The sequence below is a fragment of the Saccopteryx bilineata genome, chromosome 2, assembly GCF_036850765.1.
Source record: "Saccopteryx bilineata isolate mSacBil1 chromosome 2, mSacBil1_pri_phased_curated, whole genome shotgun sequence".
Lineage (NCBI taxonomy): Eukaryota > Metazoa > Chordata > Mammalia > Chiroptera > Emballonuridae > Saccopteryx > Saccopteryx bilineata.
The window spans coordinates 118710499-118735931 of record NC_089491.1 but is presented as its reverse complement, the minus strand read 5'-3'; the positions used below and the strand labels follow the sequence as shown (position 1 = coordinate 118735931).

The following is a 25433-nucleotide window of genomic DNA, read 5'->3' as shown; positions in this document are numbered from 1 at the left end:
TGGCAATATATTTTATATCCATACAGGCACCCTTCAGATTGAACAGAGTGAAGAGTCTGACCAAGGAAAATACAAGTGTGTTGCCACCAACAGCGCGGACACTCGCTATTCTGCCCCTGCCAGTTTATATGTCAGAGGTAGGAATGACACAACCCTGGCATCCTTTCCTCATTCAGGCTCAGAAGGAGTTGAGACACCCACAGCATCTGTGTGGTTTTATCAGTATTTTAACAAGATGATTGGCTAATAGTTACAGTAATTTAAGCCTTTTAGTGACTAGAGAATTAAAAAGTTTAACTATGTTGTTTAAAAATCAATTGACCACTTTTGACTAAAATCTATCCTGAAGCTTGAAGTTTGTAAGTATCTTTGCATTTTTACACCTTGATTTCTCTTTTTACCGCATTGATTGAACTATCCTTTCATTTGTTTGAGGTTTTCTTCTTGTTTTCCTTTTTTTTTTTTCTGTTGCTGTTTCTCTTCTGTTTCCTTTTCAAACCCTGAAATAATTGCTTGGTGTCCTACTAATCAATTCTCTGTGCAACTCCAAGCATAAAGATATCTATGTCTTCCGGACCTCTGCTGTGGAGCTATAAGGATGAAGCTTCTAACTTAAAATAATTAAAAAAAAAAAAAAAAAAAAAAGGAAGGTGCTACATGCAAATAGCACAGTAGTATTTTCTTCCTTCCTTTATACTTTCTTATTTAAAACACTATGTATGTGCATATGTCTGTGCATATATATATACATATGTGTTTTTTAAATTACTAATTTTCTGAAAAGTTTAATTTGACATGAAACACTGATTATATTTTTAAACATATTAGTCGTCCTTGGGACAAGAATGAATGAGGGATACGTTCATATTTTCTTATAAGTAAGAGAAGTGATTACATTTTGAGCTTATGAAAGGCCGTGCTTTTCATTTCAACAAGAAAGAAGTATTTCTCTTTCCCTGTAGTGTTCAAAGCCAGTTTCTATAGTGTTTTTGTCCAGTAGAAATGCTCTTATTCCAGGTCTGCATGTCTATGAATAACCACAAAAGGCGTGGGTGGGGGTGGGAATAGGTAACGTTACAATAGGATGGGTTCTCTTAAAAATATCTAGTTTGATTTTGAAATTTTTGTTTGAGCTAATTTTGTTTCCGTGGGGATGTGTTTTTCTCCTGTGTTCCTCTAGAATCTGGGGTGGGAGAATAGGAAGGAAACCATTTCTTCTCCAAATTCTTTGAAAGCCCTTGATCCTTTTTCTCACAGTGGCAACCTCCTTTGCTGCATGAGGCATGTGTACCTTCAATGGAAAAAAAATTCAAAATCATGCTACCTATTGTTTCTAATACTGTGGTAGTCTGTGAGGTATTGCTAACTTTTTCAGCAGAGATAGGAAGGATGAACTAGAGCAAATAGAACTGTTCAAGTAGCAGTTCAAAACCTTGATATGGCCTTTTTACTCTCTCTGTGTTTCCCTTGTTTTTCTCCTTTCCTCATTTCATTGTGTTCTGCATCAAACCCCCTACATCCCTCAGAGCTGTGAGAAGGTTGGTGCGTTTTTTAATTTTACCCACCTTACAAAACTATTAATTAAGCCAATAACAAAGAATACAAATGAAATGAATGTAGCTGCACTGTGGTCTTCTTTTGGTTAATGGTATGTTTTAGCAGAGAATGCCCTGGCTTTGGCTTCCAGTGCTTGCTCGTTGTATTTAACCGCGGTGCATGATGGGAGAGAATGTACCTGGGTGCGTGGTAACACTTAATTCTCTCAGGCCTGGTAAACTTGGTCAGTGTTCCTGCTTACTTTCCTGCTCTACTCTTCTCACCCCTACCCCCTCCCCACCTTTAATTTCTGTCTTACAAGGATGCCTGCTGCCCCTAAAATGACTTTTTGTAATTGTTCCCCTAACCCCAAGCATGAAGACTAAACTTTCCTCCTTTTTTCTGGATATGCTCTTTGACACCTCAGAGTCTCCACCGGCTCCTGCTTGCCTGTGTAACCTGTGAAGTGGCCGCAGGAGGCATGCTTAGCTCTCCCTTTACTTCTCCTCTGCCTGCCATTCCCCCGTGAGGCCATTGCAGCAAGCACTCTCCCATCAGGAGAGGTTTATCTCACCCTGAAGTGCAGCCAAAAAGTTGATAGAACTATTTACATATTGTCTTTTGGGTATTATGAGGTTGTTTATTAATTTATGGTTTTAAAAAATTACTTTCTCGTCTGTATTTAAGCTATGCTCCTAATGATAACCTCTTGATCTAAAATACTCATGGTGTAAGATTTTGCCAATGAAAGCCCAAGATAAAACCAGTGTCTCTTACCCTCTCCTTGTACCATGTACTTTAACTTGACACATAAACGTGCAGATTATCTGAAGCAGGAACACTAAACTGTAATTGCTTGGTACTTTCTTCTGTGTCGTGGTGCTTTAATATGACCTCTTCTCTTAATGTCATGTCCCTACTGTATGTTTTAGACGCAGTGTCCTTCAATTTGAATGTCAACATAAAAAGCCTGTTACTACATTTTGGTGTCATCATCTGTGTTGTTTCACCTTAGATATGAACTGAATGGAATCCTGATTGTGCAATACCAGCTCCCTTTCCAAATTTGCAATCCTTACCTTTGACAACCTAGCTTAATCTATTATCTTCCTATATACAACCCAGTCATCCCCTAAATTCTTGTCTCAGTCATTGTACTTTATGTCCTCCCTTTGTGTTTAGTTCTATTACCCTGTTATTTCTTCTGCTATCATTGTTGTACTGGATTCCAGACATTTTCCCGTTGTCCGAAGCATGGGCCTTGAGACTTTGTCTTGTGCATGCCTTGCATGACTCTGTTTGGTATCTTTACTGACATTGGCTTTGTTTCTTCTTTTGTGACTATAAATGTATTAATATAAATATATATAGAGATCTATATATATATAGATTTCTGTGTTTGTTTCAGTGTTAGTTTGAGGTCTTGAGGCTGCATCTACTTTGAGTCTGAAAACAAATGAATTGTACTTTCACTGTTCTTTAGAACAGTGAGTATTTTCAACCTTTTTACACTTGGGGACAAGAAAATAGAAGAATTATTTCGGTGACCACTAAGGCAGAAATCACCCTGAGCATAAGTGAATTCGACTAAGGTCATTGGGTCTAGAACGTTCATACAATGTCAGGATGGTTAACTCTTTCATAGACTGGCACAGAATTTCTGGCAGACCAGTCCACAGACCAGAGGTTGGAAAGCACTGCTCTAGAAAAAGTTTTCCAGGGCTGGGATGTGACAGTGTGGTCCCATACATACATTACAACAACTGGAAGTACACAGCACAGAAGTTTTTTTGTCTTCTATACCCAACTTAAACCTGCTGGTGACTTTCCAGCCCCCTTTTTTCACATATACATGCATGCTTCAAATCATTGGTGTATGCATGCATGTATATGTCTTTGTGTTTAACTTATGCATGATGTTTGTGTATTGTTAGTTTGTAGATAGTTTCTTTGTGGGGCCCTTATAGGTCTGAGTCAACTTTGGTATGAATGTGTCTAAGATATCAATGACCAAACTAAATAATTTCTTTTTGTGTACACACATACCATACTTGTATGGTCTGTATTATCCACAGTTTTTCTTTGTTTTGTTTCTGGACAGTCCACAATATGTTCCAGTTGTTTAATTGTGTCTGTACAATGCATGTCATGTGTTTAAGAAGCCATTTTTTTTTTGCTTTGTATATTTTATCATCTGCCCTTGTGTTTTGTTCCAGTTCATCACGTACCACCAAGATTCTCTATCCCACCCACTAACCATGAAATCATGCCAGGTGGAAGTGTTAATATCACCTGGGTGGCCGTGGGGTCACTGATGCCTTATGTGAAGTGCCTTATGTGAAGTAGGGGCAGAAGATCTGACACCTGAAGATGATATGCCAATAGGAAGAAATGTCCTAGAACTAAATGATGTAAGACAGTCAGCAAATTACACTTGTGTTGCCATGTCAACACTGGGTGTCACTGAAGCAATAGCACAGATCACTGTCAAAGGTATGCCCTGTGGTTCATGCTTTGAGGGTCTGGCTACACTCAAGTCACCAGACTAATGTTTCTATAAAGTCTGTTGTTGGGACTTTCTAAAATGAATCCATGTATTGATCAGTGTTTTAGATGTCATAGTCTAATTATATCTGTGGTATCACATAAGATTCCTACATCTGTGTGGGCAGTTTCTTTCTTAAAAGTATTGGCAGACTTAGAAACAGTAATTGTCAAAATATTTAACACCAATCTGGGCCAAGGAACTAACCAAGCAGAACGAGGAGTGATGGACATAATGAGATATTGTGGAAGGACTCGAGCATACAAGTTTCATATGAATCCAGAACTTTGATAAGTAACACATGACAGGAAGATCCAAAGTTTTACTAAATGTCAAAAACCCTGAAGACAATTTTAAAAACCCCTTGAAAACAGAGAAAAGAAAAAGAATTAAAGTTAACATGGATAAATAATAGAGGCTTAAAATATTTTTAATTCACCCTACCATTAAAAATCAAAGTGCAAGTGAATTTATTTTCTTTTTAGCTTTATATTTTGCATTGTATTGATGAAGTGTTCAAGAAATATTTTGTCCCTGAAATAAGTGAACTAAATATAACCAAAGTACTAATTTCCATGGATGTTTTTGAATCAGAGAATGAAGAAACTGAGTATGTGAGGGTATGGCTTTCACCCAGTGTGTGCAGACTTTTAGAATGCTTTTGCAGAATGGGGCAGACTGAGGAGGACTTGTGATTTCAGCAAATATTTGGAACTATTGACAAATGAGCATGAATTGTCTTTCCTTTTTAGAAAAATCTTAAGAAATGCAAAAACACATGTTATAGTCAATGCTGTATCTCCAGCCAAGCATATATATCAGATCTATGCCTTATAAAAATCAATAATGTGATAAGAGAACAAAGGTACACACCATTGGCAGCATTTAATCATTTTAAATAGTAGCATTATAGTACATCTTCTTAACTGTATTAAGCATGCTTACAATTATTCATATATTACAGACAAATTCTATACTATACAATAAATGTGACCTAGTAAAAGTAATAATGTCTATTAAATATCAGTAAACGCACCTTTAATCAGCTATATTTGTACTTGCCTTAAAAATTCAGAAGGATATCTAGGGAAAGTTGGGATTACCTACTTTCTTGAAAAATGTCAGGCCAAATTATTTAAACAAATGTCTTTCTGTAATTTTTAGTAACATCCAGATATTATTTTTTGTAGTTCTTCGAGTGGTATCATTCTATAGTTCTCATAATAATCATTTCAACTTTAAATATTTTAACGTTCACGGAACACCTTCAGGAATTGAAAAGCAGGAGTCACGTGTTAATATATTGTTCAGCCTTTTGTTTTCCTGTCAGTTGCTCTTTTCCTACCTTCTTCACCTCAAAAATAAATAAAATGTAAGGGTCAATCTTTAAGACATAAAATGAACCAAAACAGAAGAAACAACTTGAAGAGAGTGAGAATGGAATCTTTCTTATTCATTTAGTTAGTTATCTAACAATACTTAACAAAAACCCTACTCAGTGCTTGGCAGTTTTCTAGGTATTGGAGATCCAGCAGTTACCAAGTACCAGTTTGCTAATCTTAAAAAACTATCATTCTAGGGAGTATTGTAATTGATGCCTTTATATCGACAAGGAAAAAGGGGTATTAAATGGCTGATTTATATGAGTGTTACCTTTAGAGTTTTTTTAAAAAAAATTTGGTTTATTCTTTCCTAATAACTATTAGCCTTTGAAAATCATTGTCCAGGGTAAGTATAAGGTCACCAATGGAGATATTTGTTGTTTTGTTGGTTTTTTTTTATAAATTTTTATTAATGTTAATGGGATGACATTAATAATTCAGGGTACATATATTCAAAGAAAACATGTCTAGGTTATCTTGTCATTAAATTATGTTGCATACCCCTCGCCCAGAGTCAGATTGTCCTCTGTCATCCTCTGTCTAGTTTTCTCTGTGCCCCTCCCCCTCCCCCTAAATCTCTCCCTCCCTCCCTCCTGCGTCCTCTCTCCTCCCACCCCTGGTAACCACCACACTCTTGTCCATGTCTCTTAGTCTCGTTTTTATGTTCCACCAATGTATGGAATCATGTAGTTCTTGTTTTTTTCTGATTTACTTATTTCACTCCGTATAATGTTATCAAGATCCCACCATTTTGCTATAAACGATCTAATGTCATCATTTCTTATGGCTGAGTAGTATTCCATAGTGTATATGTGCCACATCTTCTTTATCCAATCTTCTATTGAAGGGCTTTTTGGTTGTTTCCATGTCTTGGCCACTGTGAACAGTGCTGCAATGAACATGGGGCTACATGTGTCTTTACGTATCAATGATTCTGAGGTTTTGGGGTATATACCTAGTAGAGGGATTGCTGGGTCATAAGGTAGTTCTATTTGCAGTTTTTTGAGGAACCACCATACTTTCCTCCATAGTGGTTGTACTACTTTACATTAGCAGCATTTTGAGTTGTGTTTGGCTAAAAAGAAAAAATATGAATCTCTAAAAGATGGATTTAACTGCAAATATTTGTATGTCACTAAAATCTCACGTCTTACTGCTGTTGAATATAGAATACATATTATTGCAATGAAACTTTTTTATTGAATTAATTGGGGTGACATTGGCTAATAAAATACAAGTTTCAGGTGTACAATTCTATAATACATCATCTGTTTATTGTATTGTGTGTTCACCACCCTAAATCAAGTCTATTTCTATCAGCATTTATTCCCCTTACACCTTCTTCTACCTCCCCCACCCCCTCTCCCTCTACTAATCACCAAACTGTTGTCTGTGAGATTTTTTTTGCTTAATCCCTTTACCTTTTCTTACAGTAATACTTTAAAAAGTAATCTTTGAATATGCTTTATTTAGTTCCTTCTGCACTTTGAATATTAAGTAAAAACATGAACTTTTAATTAATTTGAAGTTACTGTTCTGTCTTATTTTAATATTTTGGTTTAATTATTTATGAGAAAACTATAGTAATGTTACCAACATCGTACAACTGGAAAACAATATGGATGTTATTCTTCCATAGCAATTTAATGGCATTTAATATATTCTAAAATATATTCAATATATTATTTTCAACATTTATTGGTATTTACTTAAGTCATTTATATTTTAAAGCAACAGGCTAATTGGTCAAGCTTATAATAATAGTAATAATTGCAAATAATGTTTTTTGAGGGTGCCAGATAACATTCTAAGAGCATTACTGGATTAGCTCATTAATTATCAGAGCAAACTCATGAAATAGTTACCCAACAGTACAATTCCAATAATGCAGTTTTTCTCATTTTTCACATGAGAAAACTAAAACAGAGAGAGGTTAAGCGACATATGAGGCTCACATAGCTAATAACTGATGGATTTGGATAGAAACCCCAAAATACAACACAATGCCCTTCTAGTAAAATGGGATTTGTCACTTATGCATGTCTTACTGTGCTTTCCTGACCATTTAGAACATTATTCTTTGCTATAATTTCATCTAATTAAATCTTTAGTAGATACATGATTTAATAATAGAGTTTATGGATTCTTATAATATATTAGTGACCATCTTTTTTCACCTCCCTCCAAGCCTTACCCAAACCTCCAGGAATGCCTGTCGTGACTGAGAGTACTGCCACAAGCATCACATTGACTTGGGACTCTGGCAACCCTGAGCCTGTCTCTTACTACATCATTCAGTGTAAGCCTAAAAATTCTAAGGAACCTTACAAAGAAATCGATGGGGTAGCGACCACACGCTACAGTGTCGCTGGATGAAGTCCCTACTCTGTTTATGAATTCAGGGTTGTTGCTGTCAATAACATTGGGCGGGGGCCTCCCAGTGAACCCGTGCTAACGCAGACCTCAGAGCAAGCACTATCCAGTGCCCCTCGAGATGTCCAAGCGCGGATGTTGAGTTCAACCACCATTTTGGTACAGTGGAAGGAACCCGAGGAGCCAAATGGACAGATCCAAGGATACAGAGTTTATTATACAATGGATCCCACTCAGCATGTCAACAACTGGAAGAAACACAATGTAGCTGACAGCCAAATCACTACTCTTGGCAACTTAGTGCCCCAGAAAACATATTCTGTCAAAGTCCTGGCTTTTACCTCAATTGGAGATGGTCCTCTTTCAAGTGACATACAAGTCATCACTCAGACAGGAGGTAAACGGGGAGTAGGGCAGAAGGGAGGGGTTGATGCTAACAGGTGGGAAGGGCAAAAACGAAGGACAAAGATATTATACATTTTAATTTGGGGGACTTAAGAGTTTCTATGTGACAGGTAAAGGTAGGGCATCTGGAGAGGAAACAGACATGGACACCTGAAAGACTAAATGAGAGTTTTTAGTAGAAGTGTGCATGTAGCACCCTCTCCTTATAATTAGTACCCAGATGACTTGAAGACTTTCCTGCCTGAGATGGATGAAGGTGTGTCCTCCATGTGGCATTTTGAAAATAAATAAACTATTTTTCTTTATACTGTGAGAGAATAGCCTCAAAAATTATTTAATTTGTGAAATATTGGATGGCTCAACATAAAGTTAAATATAAAATCATTTGTCAGGGTGTCTTGGGTATGTAAATGGCTTGTATTTGCCAGGAAGCTACTTGCTTAAAAATAAATATTCTCCTAATGGATTTTCAATTTTTTTTCTTTGTATGCCTTCATGGGTTAAGGAAGACAGTTGCCAAGATCTGGGATCAAACTTTAACTCCTGCTTTATTTGTTTTATTGGGTAGTAGAGCAGATGCCAAACTATATTACGAAGAAAAAGTTGGCCCTGCCTGTAGTTTTATTTTCATGAGGTGATATCCGATCTCTGTAATATTTGATTTCGATTTCAAGTATCAATTTTAACTTGGGTTGGAAGTATAACTTAGCAGCTTTCTTCTAAAGTTGATAGCTATTCATTTGATTCCTTCTAGTCTTGGCTCCTCTAAAACTTGAATTAATCTAGGAGTGTTTGGGCAGCATGCCCCTGGTTTGTTCTGATAATCTACATAAGAACCATCTTTTTTTTTTTTTGTATTTTTCTGAAGCTGGAAACGGGGAGGCAGTCAGACAGACTCCCGCATGCGCCCGACCGGGATCCACGCGGCACACCCACCAGGGGGTGATGCTCTGCCCATCTGGGGCATTGCTCTGTCCCGACCAGAGCCACTCTAGCGCCTGGGGCAGAGGCCACGGAGCCATCCCCAGTGCCCGGGCTATCTTTTTTGCTCCAGTGGAGCCTCAGCTGCGGGAGGGGAAGAGAGAGACAGAGAGGAAGGAGAGGGGGAGGGGTGGAGAAGCAGATGGGCGCTTCTCCTGTGTGCCCTGGCCGGGAATCGAACCTGGGACTTCCGCACGCCAGGCCGACGCTCTACCACTGAGCAAACCGGCCAGGGCCAAGAACCATCTTAATTGGAGTTAGTATCTGTAATCTAGAGGTATGGAAGTCATAAGCAATCTTGGGAATGAATTAGTGAACTTTCTCAGGTGTCAGAACTGTAGAAACCTGTTTAATCACCATCTTGTTTTCAGGTATGGGCTTTGTGAACCACATGACTGTGTTTACCATTTGCACTGGCTGCTAGAAATCTCAGAACATATTTACAGCCTGTCGGGCTTGATTATATTTTAAATCATTATGTGGTTTTTACTAGTTTGTTCGTGGAATTGTTTTCTGAAATGGTATGAAAGATAACTATATAAATAACTTTTACCACAATTATACTAAACACCATCCATAAATTTTCTCTACTAGGCTTTTGTAGTTCTTCTGTATTTATTTGCTATATTAATATGCAGAGAAGTACTATTGATGTTTTACATACATTTTAATTTTTTCATGCATTTCTCACTGGAAAATTTAGAAACATGAGAATCTTGTTCTTTTTTTTTTGATTGGAAGTGGTTAACTGTTATGAGATTATGTTTTATTCTCCTATTTTAGCAGCTCCATGACCATTAAAAGATATTAAAAAGTATAAGGGAAGAATATATTCCTATAATCTACTTTTAGTTCTTCTGATTTTTTAGCTGTGTTATTTTTAAAATCCCTGGTCGTGGAGTAACATTATCAGGGTCTGAATCTCAGTCTATGATTCTTTTTTTAGCTTTATAACCTTGACAAATTACTTCATCTCTCTGAACTTTAGTTTTCTCATCTAAAATAAAAACCATCTTACGAAGATTAGGAATTTTGTTCATTTCTACCACATCCTGGGTGGCTTAAGCAACTGGAGTTTATTGCCTCTCGGTTCCAGTGGCTTACAGTTCAGCATGGAGGGGTCGGCAGCGCTGGTTCCCTCAGAGCTGGGAGGAGGCATCCAGCACTCTCTCTTCACTTCTGGCAGTTTACTGTCAATCTCGGCTGTTCCTTGGCTTGTGGGAGTATCACTGTATTCTCTGCCTTCATTGTCACATGTCATTCTTTGTGTGTGCATGTCTTTATGTCCCAATGTTCTCTTCTTATGAGGATACCAGTCATAATGGGTTAGGTCCAACTAATGACCTGATTTTATGTAATTAATTCTAAAACAACCCTGTTTCTAAATAAAATAACATTCTGAGGTTCTGGGGGTTAGGAATTCAACATGATTTTTTTTTGAGACATAATTTAAACCCATTATAGACAAATATTTTATTACTTAGTAAGTAATATCTAATTATCATCATCATCATAACAGCTAAAATGTGCTGGGCACTCTGCTGTGAACTTGGCCTGTATTAATTCTAACTACCCAATTAGGTAGCTGTGGAATTATCCCATTTGCCAATGAGTAAATTGAGGATCAAAGAAGATAAAAAGATTTAGGAACTTGCTTTGGGTCATAAGGTTAGCAAATGGCAAAGCAGAATTTAAATTTGGGCGCCTTGGATACTTCTAAGCACCATTAGCCATCCAATTAATAAGTTGTGAATATGATAATTTTAGTGCCTACTAGGTTTTTGTGCCCATGAGGCGCTCAATAAATGAATAGAGGCAGGAAATGCAGTGTCTCATTTATTTATATCTTTATTTAAAGATTATTTATAATTTATTTCTGCAGTTCTTGAGGTGGCACTTAGATTACCTAATGTGTGTTAATCCTTTTGGATATGAAAAAATAAGTTTATCTGAAAGTAGTAGAAGTACCTTTTTTTTTTTTTTAATTTTTTTTTTTTGTATTTTTCCGAAGCTGGAAACGGGGAGAGACAGACTCCCTCATGCGCCCGATCGGGATCCACCCGGCACGCCCACCAGGGGGAGATGCTCTGCCCCTCCGGGGCGTCGCTCTGCCGCGACCAGAGCCACTCTAGCACCTGGGGCAGAGGCCAAGGAGCCATCCCCAGCGCCCGGGGCCATCTTTGCTCCAATGGAGCCTTGGCTGCGGGAAAGAGAGAGACAGAGAGGAAGGAGGAGGGGGGGGGCGTGGAGAAGCAAATGGGCGCTTCTCCTATGTGCCCTGGCCGGGAATCGAACCCGGGTCCCCTACATGCCAGGCCGACGCTCTACCGCTGAGCCAACCGGCCAGGGCCGAAGTACCTTTTTTATAGAAAGTATTATAGAAGATAGATTCGATCTCTAAATTTGGTTCTAAATTTTCTAACCATAGACTTAAACATAGAAACCTATCATGTTTCCTAACTTTTCTAATTACAGGAGAGTTTAGCTATCTAAGAAACCAAATACTAGTTTCTGGAAATAAATTTGACCAAAACAGAAAAATCCTTGGGAGTCACGAAAATCCTTATATACAGAACATGAAATAACAGACAATAATGTATTAGGTCACAATTTATTGTAATATATAGAAACTGATGTTTAAAAAGTCCTTTTTTGATTTTCTATATTACCAGCAGACCTAATGTAACATAAATCATAACTCACTGTAGGTAGTATGATGACAGAGGCAATTGAGTTATTATGATCCAGGCATTCTGAACTTAGAAAAGGCTAGATGAATGGGTCACAAATGTATTAGAATAGTTGTTCTCAATCGCTTTTAGACATTTTATATTGTACATTAAAATATTTCCAAGAACCTTCCATAATAGTTGTAATTTTAATACCCATTGATTGAGAAGATATATGATGACATAATGACTTGTGCCTGCCAAGATCAATGGGCTAAGAAAACCTTCCAAAATAGCACAATGATTTGATCTGTTCTCTAGGTTTAATTAACAAAGGCCATTTGATGTTAGTGGATAACTGCCAAATACAGTGATGTTAGATCCTGATACAATTAATGCTGAACTGCTCCTTTTTCTTGGTGCTGAGTAGCTAATTTTTAGGATCATTGCTAGACAAAAACATAAAGCATGTTTCATAAAAACATTCTTTTAGAGAGGATATATAAAATTTAAAGACATGATTATTTTTACTATAATTTTCTTTTTTCTATGAAAATTTACTGATTGATATGTATGAATTTCTCAAGTGATTCTAATTTCATATACATGGCTATATACATTTTTATGTGTTCTATTCCTGAGATATATTAATTTCATTTTGATATCTTTAATTCCCTTCCATTTACAAGGAAAGTATTTCTAATGTTCTAGAAATAGATCTCCACTATTAGATAACACGTGGGAAGGATATCTCTCTTATAATTTTCTTTTATGATGATTATACTAAAATAATAGAGTAGCCAAAGATTTTATAAAATTGCAAATAAAACTCTGATAAAGAAATGTAATAAATTATATCTTAAACCTAATGTACTAAAATAAATGGTGTTTTGATGTTCATGCTAATTGGAGGCATTCTAAATCTGTTAAATCCTAACATCTTTTTTCTGAACTTAATTTTGAAAACATTTTTGACCTGTAGTTTTTCTATACACTTAATAGATTCTTGGGAAAAGTTGTATATTTGTATCTAAATAACATAAATCTTTGTAAGGAAAAGAATTATATATATTTACCAGCTAAATACTAGGAGTATTATCAACGTTATACATCTTGAAGAAGGCAATTCCAGTATAAATTCTGGGCATTGCCAAATAGTCATAATATAAATCTACAACATTTTGGAGACATTGTACTTTAGTTTTCCAGAACTTTTAATATCATTTTATTAGTGTATGTCAATAGGCCTATATCAGCAAATTAAAAAAAAGACTGACTTCCAATAGCCAAAATCATGAGCCCAATTTAAATAGTTTTTCTAAATAGTTTTGGCAATGATTAAAGGAGCTCTGGATGTAAATACAACTGTAATAAAATTTAACTTTTTTGTTGATATTTAATAATAGTTGAGATTAAGATTTGTGCTGGTGCTTGTCTGTTAAGTACTTTTTTTGTCAATGATGTATTTGTGGCACTTAGAAATCAGACTCCTTGTTTTGAATTTTGTTTTACTACCACTGTAATTCTGGCTATTGCCTTTATTGTTTTTTTAAATCATTTATCAATATGAGAGATATACATGTTTTGAAATATGTACCTTATTAAAGTATTAGATATTTTAGCAATGTTGGGCTTCCTAGTCTCTTTGGTAGTATATCATATTTATAAATGGCTAGATGAAATGATTGTTTAGTCCAGGGGTCTCAAACTCAACTCAGCATGTGGGCCGCAGAGCAAGATCACAGCTGTTCGGCGGGCCGCACTAGGTCTACAAAAGGCAACTGTTACGCAACACTTCTCACTGCAGTTGAAAACAAAAAAAAAATCAGTACAACAAGCACAATCGTACATGCAGTTTACTCAGTGTCAAAAAACGACCAGAAACTGTAGATCGCATCACAACTGCTTTTAACTAAGCTAATATCTAGCTAGGATGCTAGAGAAATGAAAAATACAAGTAGGCCCCTAGGCTTACTTAATTTTATCCAAAATATTTTGAACTTTGTGGATTAGTCTGCGGGCTGCACAAAATTGTTCGGCGGGCCGCGAGTTTGAGACCCCTGGTTTAGTCATTTAATTTGTGCTAACCTTTCTCTCTTTAGAAATATGCCCTACATTTACCTCAAATATTGCTTCTTCTGATATTGTCAGCATTTTAGATAACATGCAGATTTTTTCTTTATGTCTTATGTATTCTTCATCTCTGTCTTTGAAGTGCCTTCAGATATTTATATAAAATATAATAGTACTACTGCTATAATACTTTACACTTAACAATGGGATTATAATATTATTTTAGAGAATTGATAGCTCATATTTGTATTTCCTTTTGGACATTAAATAAGTAAGTCAAAAACAACAGAATATTGACACCACCTTACAGAATATAATGATTTTGTATAATTTTAAAGAAAAATTTGTATTTCTACTTTAATTTCCTCTCTTTACATCTAAATTCTAAATTTGGTTTATGGTCAATTTAATCACATTTCCCCTTTAAATGTAGAATAATTGCACGTAAGTGTCCAAATGGGTTTTTTAATTTGCCCATGAGTTACTCTGAACTTCAGATTTTCCTATCAAATTTATGTTTAGGTAATTGGTGAGGGAAGTGCTACAACACAGAAAATCTCTTAAATAAAATAAAGTAGACATAGACAAGAAGTGAATGCTAGTAAGTCTGAGGTATGAATGCTGAAAGCGTTACCAAAATGTTGCATGTGTGTCTGTGTAGGGGGACATAAAACACAAATATTAACATCTCTTAATAAAACCTCTGTAGCCTCAATATTTGGTAGAAAATTCCAGTTGACAGATGAAGCATTTCCTGTGTCTCCAAGCAGAGAAAAGTATATGACAGTTTGGCATCCCCTAAGTGTTTCTTCATATACATATATTACCATCATTAGGACAAATATGTTTGGGAAATGTAAAGGTGAATCCATGAATTTCACATCCTTTTTCTTGACCTTTGAAGCCTTACTTTTACTCTGGTTGTTTTAAAGATTAAAGAACTCTGAGGATGGCATGGCCGGGTAGCTCAGTTGTTTAGAGTGTCATCCTATTATGCCAAGGTTGTGGGTTCCATACTGGTCAGGGCATGTACAAGAACTGACCAATTAATGAATAAATAAGTGGAACAGGCTCTGCCAGTTGGATCAGTGATTAAGCATCGGCCCAGTGTGTGGAAGTCCTGAGTTCGATTCCTGGCCAGGGCACACAAGGAGAGGCGCTCATCTGCTTCTCCACCCCTCCCCCTCTCCTTTCTCTCTGTCTCTCTCTTCCCCTCCTGCAGCCAAGGCTCCATTGTAGCAGAGTTGGTCTAGGCTCTGTGGATGGCTAAATGGCCTTCCCTCAGGTGCTAGAATGGCTCCAGTTGCAACGGAGTGATGACCCAGATGGGCAGAGCATTTCCCCCATGTTGGCATGATGGGTGGATCCCTGTTGGGCGCATGTGGGAGTCTGTCTCTCTGCCTCTCCGCTTCTCACTTCAGGAAAAAAAAAAAAAAAGTGGAACAACAAATCTTGCTCTCTTTCAAAAGTCAATCAATAAATAAAATTAAAACTAAAAACCCTAAGAAAGCAATAGATTTGGGTGAACCTTGAATTCCCAAGAAATTCTACGTAGTGGCACTTTCAGGCATTCGTGAGCATAGACCCTGATATATTGATAATAAAAAGACCTTTTAAAACACTGCTCTGCATGCTGGATTTCATCTGTAGGCATAGTTAGCCCTACATGGTATTTTTCAATTAATTTTGATTAATTTAATTAATATCTAATTGTTAAAAAATCAAAAGATTTTACCTAAAAGATTTATTATCCCCTTCTGTTGAAAAACCAGGAACTCAGGCACGACTGGGCCCTTATTTCCGAAGGCAGCACTCTCCTGGTGCTGATCCTCACTGGTGCCCTCCGGCGGGCAGGCGCTCTCCATTGGTCCCAGGCCCCACAGGGCCTCGGCACTCATTGATCTGAGCATCTGTCTGACACCTCTAGGCATTTGTGTTGCTACCACAAGTTTAAAATCTACTAAATTAATTTACCCTCCTAATATTTCAAAAGGAGATGGTGGAAGAAGAGAAGATCCTCTTAAATACAGTGTATATTAGAGGAGAGACTTTCCATTGAGTCATTTGGCCGCTACTTTACTTTGTTCAAGAATGAAATAGGCAGTAACTGTACACCCTCGGAGACTTTGATGTGCCTGTTTGATTCATTATTTAGGAGTGGACTCTTAATAGAACCAGACAGAATAAGAGAATCAGATGAAGTTTGTGTCACTAAACCAGGATAAAACATTGAGACCAATCAGGAATTTGTTCAAGACAAATTAAAAGCAAGAAAACAAACAGTTTAAGAAAATCTTCATTAGATTTCTAAGACATTTTCAATTAATGTCACTTAGTTTATTATTAGAATTAGGGAGGAAATTAGTAACAAGCACTTATTATTCTGAGAGCAGCCCTTCAGTACTGCCTGTGTTTTAAATTCTTGACAATATTATATGCTGGTTTAATTTAAATCAGGAGTTAAAACAGAGCTTTCTTTCCCACACTTGTAGAAGGTGGAGGGAAGATAAAAGGGGAAAAAGTAGAGAAAAAAGTCATTGTACACATAGGTGCGTGGTATATATCTATGTGCAGTTTTAGTCTGAGAAACCCTCCCATTGTCTGAATATTAGAATCTGATCATCATTTCCCCACGTGTCTGATAGTTCTTGGCTTCCATTGTTGCTTCTGCCAGTGCTTTTGGTATTTCTCTTTTAGAAGTAATGCATTTGCTGGTTGTGTTGCTGTTTGCCTATTTGTTTTTTGTTTCCCTGTTCTCTCCTCCTCTTGCTCTTCACTTTTTATCTTCTTTTGTCTCCACTTCTCAGTCTGAATGACTGTGTTAGGTCACCAACCGGGCAGGTACTTTAAAAAGTGAGATGCGCTGTTACCCTATTGGGAAAGTACATTCCCTGAAGCATCAAATTAATGAATATCTCAAGGCCTGTGATACACAAGGGGAGGAAAGATGATGAATGCAATTAGAAATATGAAACGCTGGTTATTGGCGGCCTTCAGCGTCAGTCCAAACATGAGTGCGCATGATGGCACATGTGCACGCACACGCAACAGCTGTGCACAGGCTCGCAGGGTAACAGAGCGGGCAGCGGGATAAAATAATAATGAGGGATCCTAGAAACCATTTGCTAGAGCCTGCTATGTTTTAACCTTTTTTTAAACAAAAGGCAATTTTTAAAACATACTACAGATATATGATTACAAAAGGAAAAGAAAGTCATATGTTTTGCTTTTTCAAAAACTGTTTTATGAAGATTATGGTTTGAGTATTATTTAATAAACTGACTTTATATGTCAGCTACAGATTACATTATTTTATGTTTTCCAGTGTTTATGCTCATTTGCCAAAAATGTTTTAGGTGTTCATTCCCACTCTGGTGTGAAGTACATATCATTGTCCTTAATTTTTATTAAATATACACTGAATTTTCATGTGCATTTGTAGAAATATGGACATCTGTTCAGCTATAGCACTTTGAAACATGCCACATCAGGGTAATAATCAAAAATTTTTATGGCCATCAGAGCATGAGCACCAACCAATCGGAGCAGACACTGACCAAGAACAATGTAAGGTTAAGTGTGCTAGTGATGCCCTAAAGTATGTTTATCCTTCTGTATAATAAAGGGAAGACCTGAGGGGATTCAGGTGTTAACTTGGACATTGGGGTTAGTAATCTTATTCTAATATAACATTTGAGTAAGGTGTTCTTAACTGGATAGATGTCCCATTTATTATTACATGATATATAGCTATTTCAAATTGTCTGTTTATTATATGCATTACATGACTAAAATGAGAATTATAAAAGACCTCTATAAAAATTACTTTATTTCTGATAAGTGTATTCTATAAACTTTTTAATTTGTGTAGTAATTTAGTTTCCTCTCGCTAGGGACAACATTAAGTTTATATTAGTTCTAGAGTATTAAGTCATTTGGAGTCATTTAAGGACTTTAATAGCTTTTAAACACTTGTAATATTTTATTTATTTATTTATTTTTTTATTTTTTTGTAACTATTTTATTTATTGATTTTTTAGAGAGAGAGGAGTGAGAGAGAGAGACAGAGAGAGAAAAAAAGGGGAGGAGCAGGGATCATCAACTCCCATATGTGCCTTGACCAGGCAATACCAAGGTTTCGGACCGGCGACCTCAGTGTTTCAGGTCGACACTTTATCCGACTGTGCCACCACAGGTCAGGCCAGGACTTTAATAGCTTTTAAGCTATTAATGTAAATGATAGCTTTTTATCTCCTAAAATGATAGCTTTTTTTTTTTAAGGAAACTTTTTCTTAAAATGTGTGTTAGTAAGAAAAAGAAACTAAGTGATTCTTTTTTTTTTTTTTTTTTTTTTTTTTGTATTTTTCTGAAGCTGGAAACAGGGAGAGACAGTCAGACAGACTCCCGCATGCGCCCAACCGGGATCCACCCGGTAAGCCCACCAGGGGCGACGCTCTGCCCACCAGGGGGAGATGCTCTGCCACTCCGGGGCATCGCTCTGCCGCAACCAGAGCCACTCTAGTGCCTGGGGCAGAGGCCAAGGAGCCATCCCCAGCGCCCGGGCCATCTTTGCTCCAATGGAGCCTTGGCTGCGGGAGGGGAAGAGAGAGACAGAGAGGAAGGAGGAGGGGGGAGGGTGGAGAAGCAAATGGCGCTTCTCCTATGTGCCCTGGCCGGGAATCAAACCCGGGTCCCCCTCACGCCAGGCCGACGCTCTACCGCTGAGCCAACCAGCCAGGGCTGAAAGTTAAATGTAGTCCTAAAGAATAAATTCCTACTTAATTGCAAAATAGCAATAACTTTTATATATTTAGCACTTGTGATGACTTAGGCAGTATTTGTTACAAGTGAATTATATAAATCATCTTATTGATTATGTACAATGATATTATGAAGTAAATATTTGTATTATTTGTAAAATTGAATTCAGAGACTAATATGCTCTATATTTACTAGTTCTAGTTCTGCATCTTGCATAAATATGGTACCACTCAAGGACAAGGACAGTATTTGTAATATTGTTCTTGTTCCTTGAAGGAGAAAAATGGGCTTTGTACAAGTTTACCTGGACATCATAAGGATTTAGCACTCCATTAAGGTGATACATGTGAACACATTTTGAATGGATACACCAGTAAAAGAACTTACAAATGTTTATGGTAATGGTAAGTTCAGTCCTTTGCCTCCCTGTTTTTAGTACCAGGGCAACCACTAAACTTCAAAGCAGAACCTGAGTCTGAAACAAGTATTTTGCTCTCTTGGACACCTCTACGTTCAGACACCATTGCCAACTATGAGCTGGTCTACAAAGATGGGGAGCATGGGGAGGAGGTAAGGACCGTGCTTCTTGCCTTTGGGATTAGTCACTACATTGAGGCATTACTCTACTTTTGTGTACTTACCCAGGTTCTTTTAAAAAATCTGATATCTTTAGCGGACCTTGGAGAAAAAAGACTTGAACTTTAAAAGAGATAACTGACAAAATTAAAAAAGGATATTTGGAGGCTTACTGGGGGTGTGGGGCAAAATTCCAAGTTATTTATGGAAGTATCAAGTTATAACATCATATACCCATGAGCCTTGGGGACATAACTTTTTTCTCTTCTGCATTAAAGTACTTAAGTCACTGTAGATATATAACTAAGCCCCATAGCTTTGAGTAGATGAATTTATTCAAACTGGTTTTAGAGAAAGATACCCCAAAGCAAATGTTTATTTGTATGCCAAAAATTATGATATGAATGTGAGTATATATAAAGTTTGAGTTTTTAATGCAGATAAAATAACAGTAGAGATTAGAAGTCTAGAAATTGTTATATAATTTAAAAACTGTTATAACTTAAAATACTCATATTATAACAATTTGTGTTTTTAATAAGATATACATCAGCATTAAATTATTTTAAATCCTTACCATTACCTAACTAAGAAACAACTATAGAAAAACAGCAAAGAGAGTGGCAGGTTTTTGACAATGCTATGGATAATTAAATGTTGGCACACCAACTCTGCTTTGTAATTGTTTATTTAGGGAATACCTTTTTACTTGTTACTTGGTGTATCTAAAATTTTTAGAAGCTTTTATATTTGCAAGCCATAACACCCTAGGGATGTTTTCTCCAGTTTTATATTTGAATTTTTGACTGATTTCTGTTTGTGTGAACAGCAAACGATACTTGATAAAAGCCTGAAATTATTTATGCCACTTTAGATTACATATTAACATGTATTTTAAGGTTTACTACAGGCTAACATCCAATCTGAGATTGATTACCCATAGACAGCTATATTTTTACTAACATCAAAATTCAAGCATGAAAAGTAATTATAACCTTTGATTAAAGAAACCTTATTTCAAAAATCTTTTATGATGCTAAAAGTTATAAAAAAAGTTGTGAATTTTTTTTCTAGCTATAGTCTCTATATTCCCAAAGAAAGGTAGTTTTAAAATTATTTTAAACCAATTTGGATTGCATATATATTATCCAGCTTTCCTTAGTAACTAACATCTGATTTCGATCCCATCAAACCTTAGTAATTTTAGTTCTTTTTTTACAGTAGTCTCAGGTAAACTCTATGCCAGTTTCTGTTGCTACTTTGGGCCATATTTTCTTAGCCTCTATTTAGATTGCAGAAGATCATAGGATATGAACTACATATTTCTTCAATTAAAATTGCACATGTATGTGGGCATACTCCATTATCAGCTTCTATTATGGGCTATGTCACAGCAGCACACGTGACTTAAGGGTAGAACACATCTCTGGGTGATGGCCTCTCAATCCCCCTTTTATCTGCTACCTTTGCATAGCTATGTCATCATTAGGTGATCGCTTGCTACCCTTATCCCAGTTGTCTTATTTGTTGTCAAAACTTGACTTTTAAATGCTATTTTCATTATGTAATTTCCCTAGTAGAGCCCTTGATACTCTGTTGGTTCTGTGCATGATTTTTTGATGAGACATTGTGATTAAAAAAGAAAAATTGCCCAATCTTAATGAAGATGGTCAACTTCTCTTGTTACTTATCCACAGAAACAAATTACCATTGAGCCAGGGACATCTTATAGACTGCAAGGGCTGAAACGAAATAGCTGGTACTATTTTCATCTGGGTGCACAATCTCCTCAAGGCTTGGGAGCTTCCATAACTGAAATATCAGCTAGAACCATGCAGTCAAGTAGGTGTCTCTCTTCGCTTACTTTCTGCCCTTTTTTCATTAGGAGGTGTTACAGATTTTATCCCCACCAACAAACAGAACTGCTAATGAATATGGTTAATAGTCAGTAGTGTGTAGGCTATTGATAGTAAGCATCCAACTTCAGGGATTAGAGTACAACTGTGACCTCTGTTGTTTCCATACTTGGTCCAAATAGCAGATCCCTTTCTCCCACTTTGTAAATTGAAAGGCCCTCAAAAAAATTGAGAGATGAGAAAAATGGGTGAAAACAATTAGATCAAGTCCTATTTAATGAATTACAAGGATATAAAGCAAAATTCAGGTAGAGAAAGTTAATGATTTAACTAAGTACAAAGAAGAGGAGGAAATGTGACATTTGAATAAAGGCCATAAAATACATTAATGGGCTTTGGAAATAACTTCAAAGGAACTAGTCCAGTAAGTACAGCTCATTCCCGGAACAGATGAGTCCAGACTCCCAGGATGACTAGGAACTGATGAGTCCTTGAGATAGGGAAGTCCTTAGACTCCCAGGATGACTAGGAACTGATGAGTCCTTGAGATAGGGAATTCGTAAAAACTCCTAAGATGATTAGTGTAACCACATCCTAGAGGATAGATAGGGACATTTCCAGCTGGGGGCTTTCAACTGTATGACTGGTTACTAAGGCACGTGACTAAAATTTAATTTGGGGGAGCCAATTGCTAAATGCAAAATTTGCTTCTGTATGAACCGCTTGCTTGCTACGCTATAAAAACCCCTAGACTGTAGGCGCTCGGTGTGACTCTGGTGACTGCCACCTGAGCTCACCTCTGCGCAGGTTTTTTTTGTTTTTTTTCTCTTTTTCTCTTGGCCATAAAACTTTGTCTAAAACTTCCAAACGTCTCCAGTGTTTGTTTTACCCGGCGAGTGCAACAGAGAACACTGCATAGTAATCAGAACAAGATTTACCAAACTAAAGAGACAGTGAAAGACCAAACTGTTACCTTTTTTTTATTTTTATTTTTTTTTGTTTTTTTTTAGTTTTTTTTATATAATATGGAACAAATATCCCATAACATTTATTCAGATTTCATTCATTAACTCCTATTAATATATGATGAATTGCATTAATATAATATTTTATTACTGAAATTTTTTCTATCTATTACTTTATCAGTTTGAGTTTTTTTATTATTAATTTTAATGGGGTGACATAGACCAATCAGGGTACATAGGTTCAGAGAAAACATTTCCAGGTTATTTTGAGATTTGATTATGTTGCATACCCATCACCCAAAGTCAATTTGTCTTCTGTCACCTTCTATCTGGTTTTCTCTGTGCCCTTCTCCACTCCGGACCCCCTCCTTCCCCTCCCCCCACCCCGTAACCACACACTCTTGTCCATGTCCCTGAGAATCATTTTTATGTCCCACCTATGTATGGAATATAGTTCTTAGTTTTTTCTGATTTACTTATTTCACTCCATGTAATGTTATCAAGGTCCATCTATGTTGTAAATTATCCGATATCATCATTTCTTATGGCTGAGTAGTATTCTGTAATATATATGTACCACATCTTCTTTATTCAATCATCTATTGAAGAGCTTTTTGGTTGTTTCCATGTCTTGGCCACTGTGAACAATGTTGCAATGAACATGGGGCTGCATGTGTCTTTACATACCAATGTTTCTGAGTCTTGGGGGTATATACCCAGTAGAGGGATTGCTGGGTCATGTGGTATTTCTATATTTAGTTTTTTTGAGGAACCACCATACTTTCTTCCATAATGGTTGCACTACTTTACATTCCCACCAACAGTGGATGAGTGTGCCTTTTCTTCACAGCCTCTCCAACATTTGCTATTATCTGTCTTGTTGATAACAGCTAATCTAACAGGTGTGAGGTTGTATCTCATTGTAGTTTTTTTTTTTTAAATAATTTTATTTTTTTAATGGGGTGACATCAATAAATCAGGATACATATATTCAAAGATAACAAGTCCAGGTTATCTTGTCGTTCAATTATGTTGCATACCCACCACCCAAAGTCAGATTGTCCTCTGTCACCTTCTATCTTGTTTTCTTTGTGCCCCTTCCCACCCCCTTTCCCTCTCCCATTCTCCCCTCCCCCCTGTAACCACCACACTCTTATCAATGTCTCTTAGTTTCACTATTATGTCCCACCTACGTATGGAATAATACAGTTCCTGGTTTTTTCTGATTTACTTATTTCGCTTTGTATCATGTTATCAAGATCCCACCATTTTGCTGTAAATGTTCCGATGTCATCATTTCTTATGGCTGAGTAGTATTCCATAGTGTATATGTGCCACATCTTCTTTATCCAGTCATCTATTGACGGGCTTTTTGGTTGTTTCCATGTCCTGGCCACCGTGAACAATGCTGCAATAAACATGGGGCTGCATGTGTCTTTACGTATCAATGTTTCTGAGTTTTGGGGATATATACCCAGTAGAGGGATTGCTGGGTCATAAGGTAGTTCTATTTTCAGTTTTTTGAGGAACCACCATACTTTCTTCCATAATGGTTGTACTACTTTACATTCCCACCAACAGTGTATGAGGGTTCCTTTTTCTCCACAGCCTCTCCAACATTTGCTATTACCTGACTTGCTAATAACAGCTAATCAAACACGTGTGAGGTGGTATCTCATTGCCGCTTTGATTTGCATTTCTCTAATAGCTAAAGAAGATGAGCATCTTTTCATATATCTGTTGGCCATTTGTATTTCTTCCTGGGAGAAGTGTCTATTCATATCCTCTTCCCATTTTTTTATGGGATTGTTTGTTTGTTTGTTGTTGAGTTTTATGAGTTCTTTGTATATTTTGGATATTAGGCCCTTATCTGAGCTGTTGTTTGAAAATATCATTTCCCATTTAGTTGGCTTTCTGTTTATTTTGTTATCAGTTTCTCTTGCTGAGCAAAAACTTCTTAGTCTGATGTAGTCCCATTCATTAATTTTTGCCTTCACTTCTCTTGCCTGTGGAGTCAAATTCATAAAATGCTCTTTAAAACCCAGGTCCATGAGTTGAGTACCTATGTCTTCTTCTATGTACTTAATTGTTTCAGGTCTTATGTTTAGATCTTTGATCCATTTTGAGTTAATTTTTGTACAGGGGGAGAGACTGTAGTCCAGTTTCATTCTTTTGCATGTGGCTTTCCAGTTTTCCCAGCACCATTTATTGAAGAGGCTTTCTTTTCTCCATTGTGTGTTGTTGGCCCCTTTATCAAAAATTATTTGACTATATATATGTGGTTTTATTTCTGGACTTTCTATTCTGTTCCATTGGTCTGAGTGTCTATTTTTCTGCCAATACCATGCTGTTTTGATTGTCGTGGCCCTATAATAGAGTTTGAAATCAGGTATTGTAATGCCCCCAGCTTCATTCTTTTTCTTTAGGATTGCTTTGGCTATTCAGGGTTTTTTATAGTTCCATATAAATCTGATGATTTTTTGCTCTATTTCTTTAAAAAATGTCATTGGAAGTTTGATGGGAATTGCATTAAATTTGTATATTGCTTTGGGTAATATAGCCATCTTGATTATATTTATTCTTCCTAGCCAAGAACAAGGTATATTCTTCCATCTCATTATATCTTTTTCGATTTCCCTTAACAATGGTTTATAGTTTTCATTATATAAGTCCTTTACATTCTTTGTTATGTTTATTCCTAAGTATTTTATTTTTTTTGTTGCAATCGTGAAGGGGATTATTCTTTTGAGTTCCTTCTCAGTTGTTTCATTGTTGGCATATAGAAAGGCTATTGACTTCTGTATGTTAATTTTGTATCCTGCGACCTTACTGTATTGGCTTATTGTTTCTAGTAGTCTTTTTGTGGATTCTTTGGGGTTTTCGATGTATAGGATCATATCATCTGCAAAAAGTGATACCTTTACTTCTTCTTTTCCGATATGGATGCCTTTTATTTCTTTGTCTTGTCTGATTGCTCTAGCTAGAACCTCTAGTACCACATTAAATAAGAGTGGAGAGAGTGGACAACCCTGTCTTGTTCCTGATTTAAGGGGGAAAGCCTTCAGTTTAGTGCCATTTAATATGATGTTAGCTGATGGTTTATCATATATGGCCTTTATCATGTTGACATATTTTTCTTCTATACCCATTTTGTTGAGAGTCTTAAACATAAAATTGTGTTGTATTTTATCGAAAGCCTTTTCTGCGTCTATTGATAAGATCATGTGGTTTTTGTTCTTTGTTTTGTTGATATGGTGTATTACGTTAACCGTTTTACGTATGTTGAACCATCCTTGAGATTCTGGGATGAA

The 25433-nt window shown here is 36.6% G+C and overlaps 1 protein-coding gene across 1 annotated transcript in view; it reads left to right on the top strand.

The window, feature by feature from the left end:
• LOC136322300 (receptor-type tyrosine-protein phosphatase delta-like) overlaps positions 1-25433 on the top strand; it is a 49368-nt gene that overhangs the window by 11669 nt on the left and 12266 nt on the right. Inside the window, 6 exon segments of the mRNA XM_066254380.1 lie at positions 27-137; positions 3753-3877; positions 3879-4029; positions 7652-8233; positions 19162-19295; positions 20999-21143. Of these exon segments, the coding sequence (XP_066110477.1) occupies positions 27-137; positions 3753-3877; positions 3879-4029; positions 7652-8233; positions 19162-19295; positions 20999-21143 (1248 nt within the window).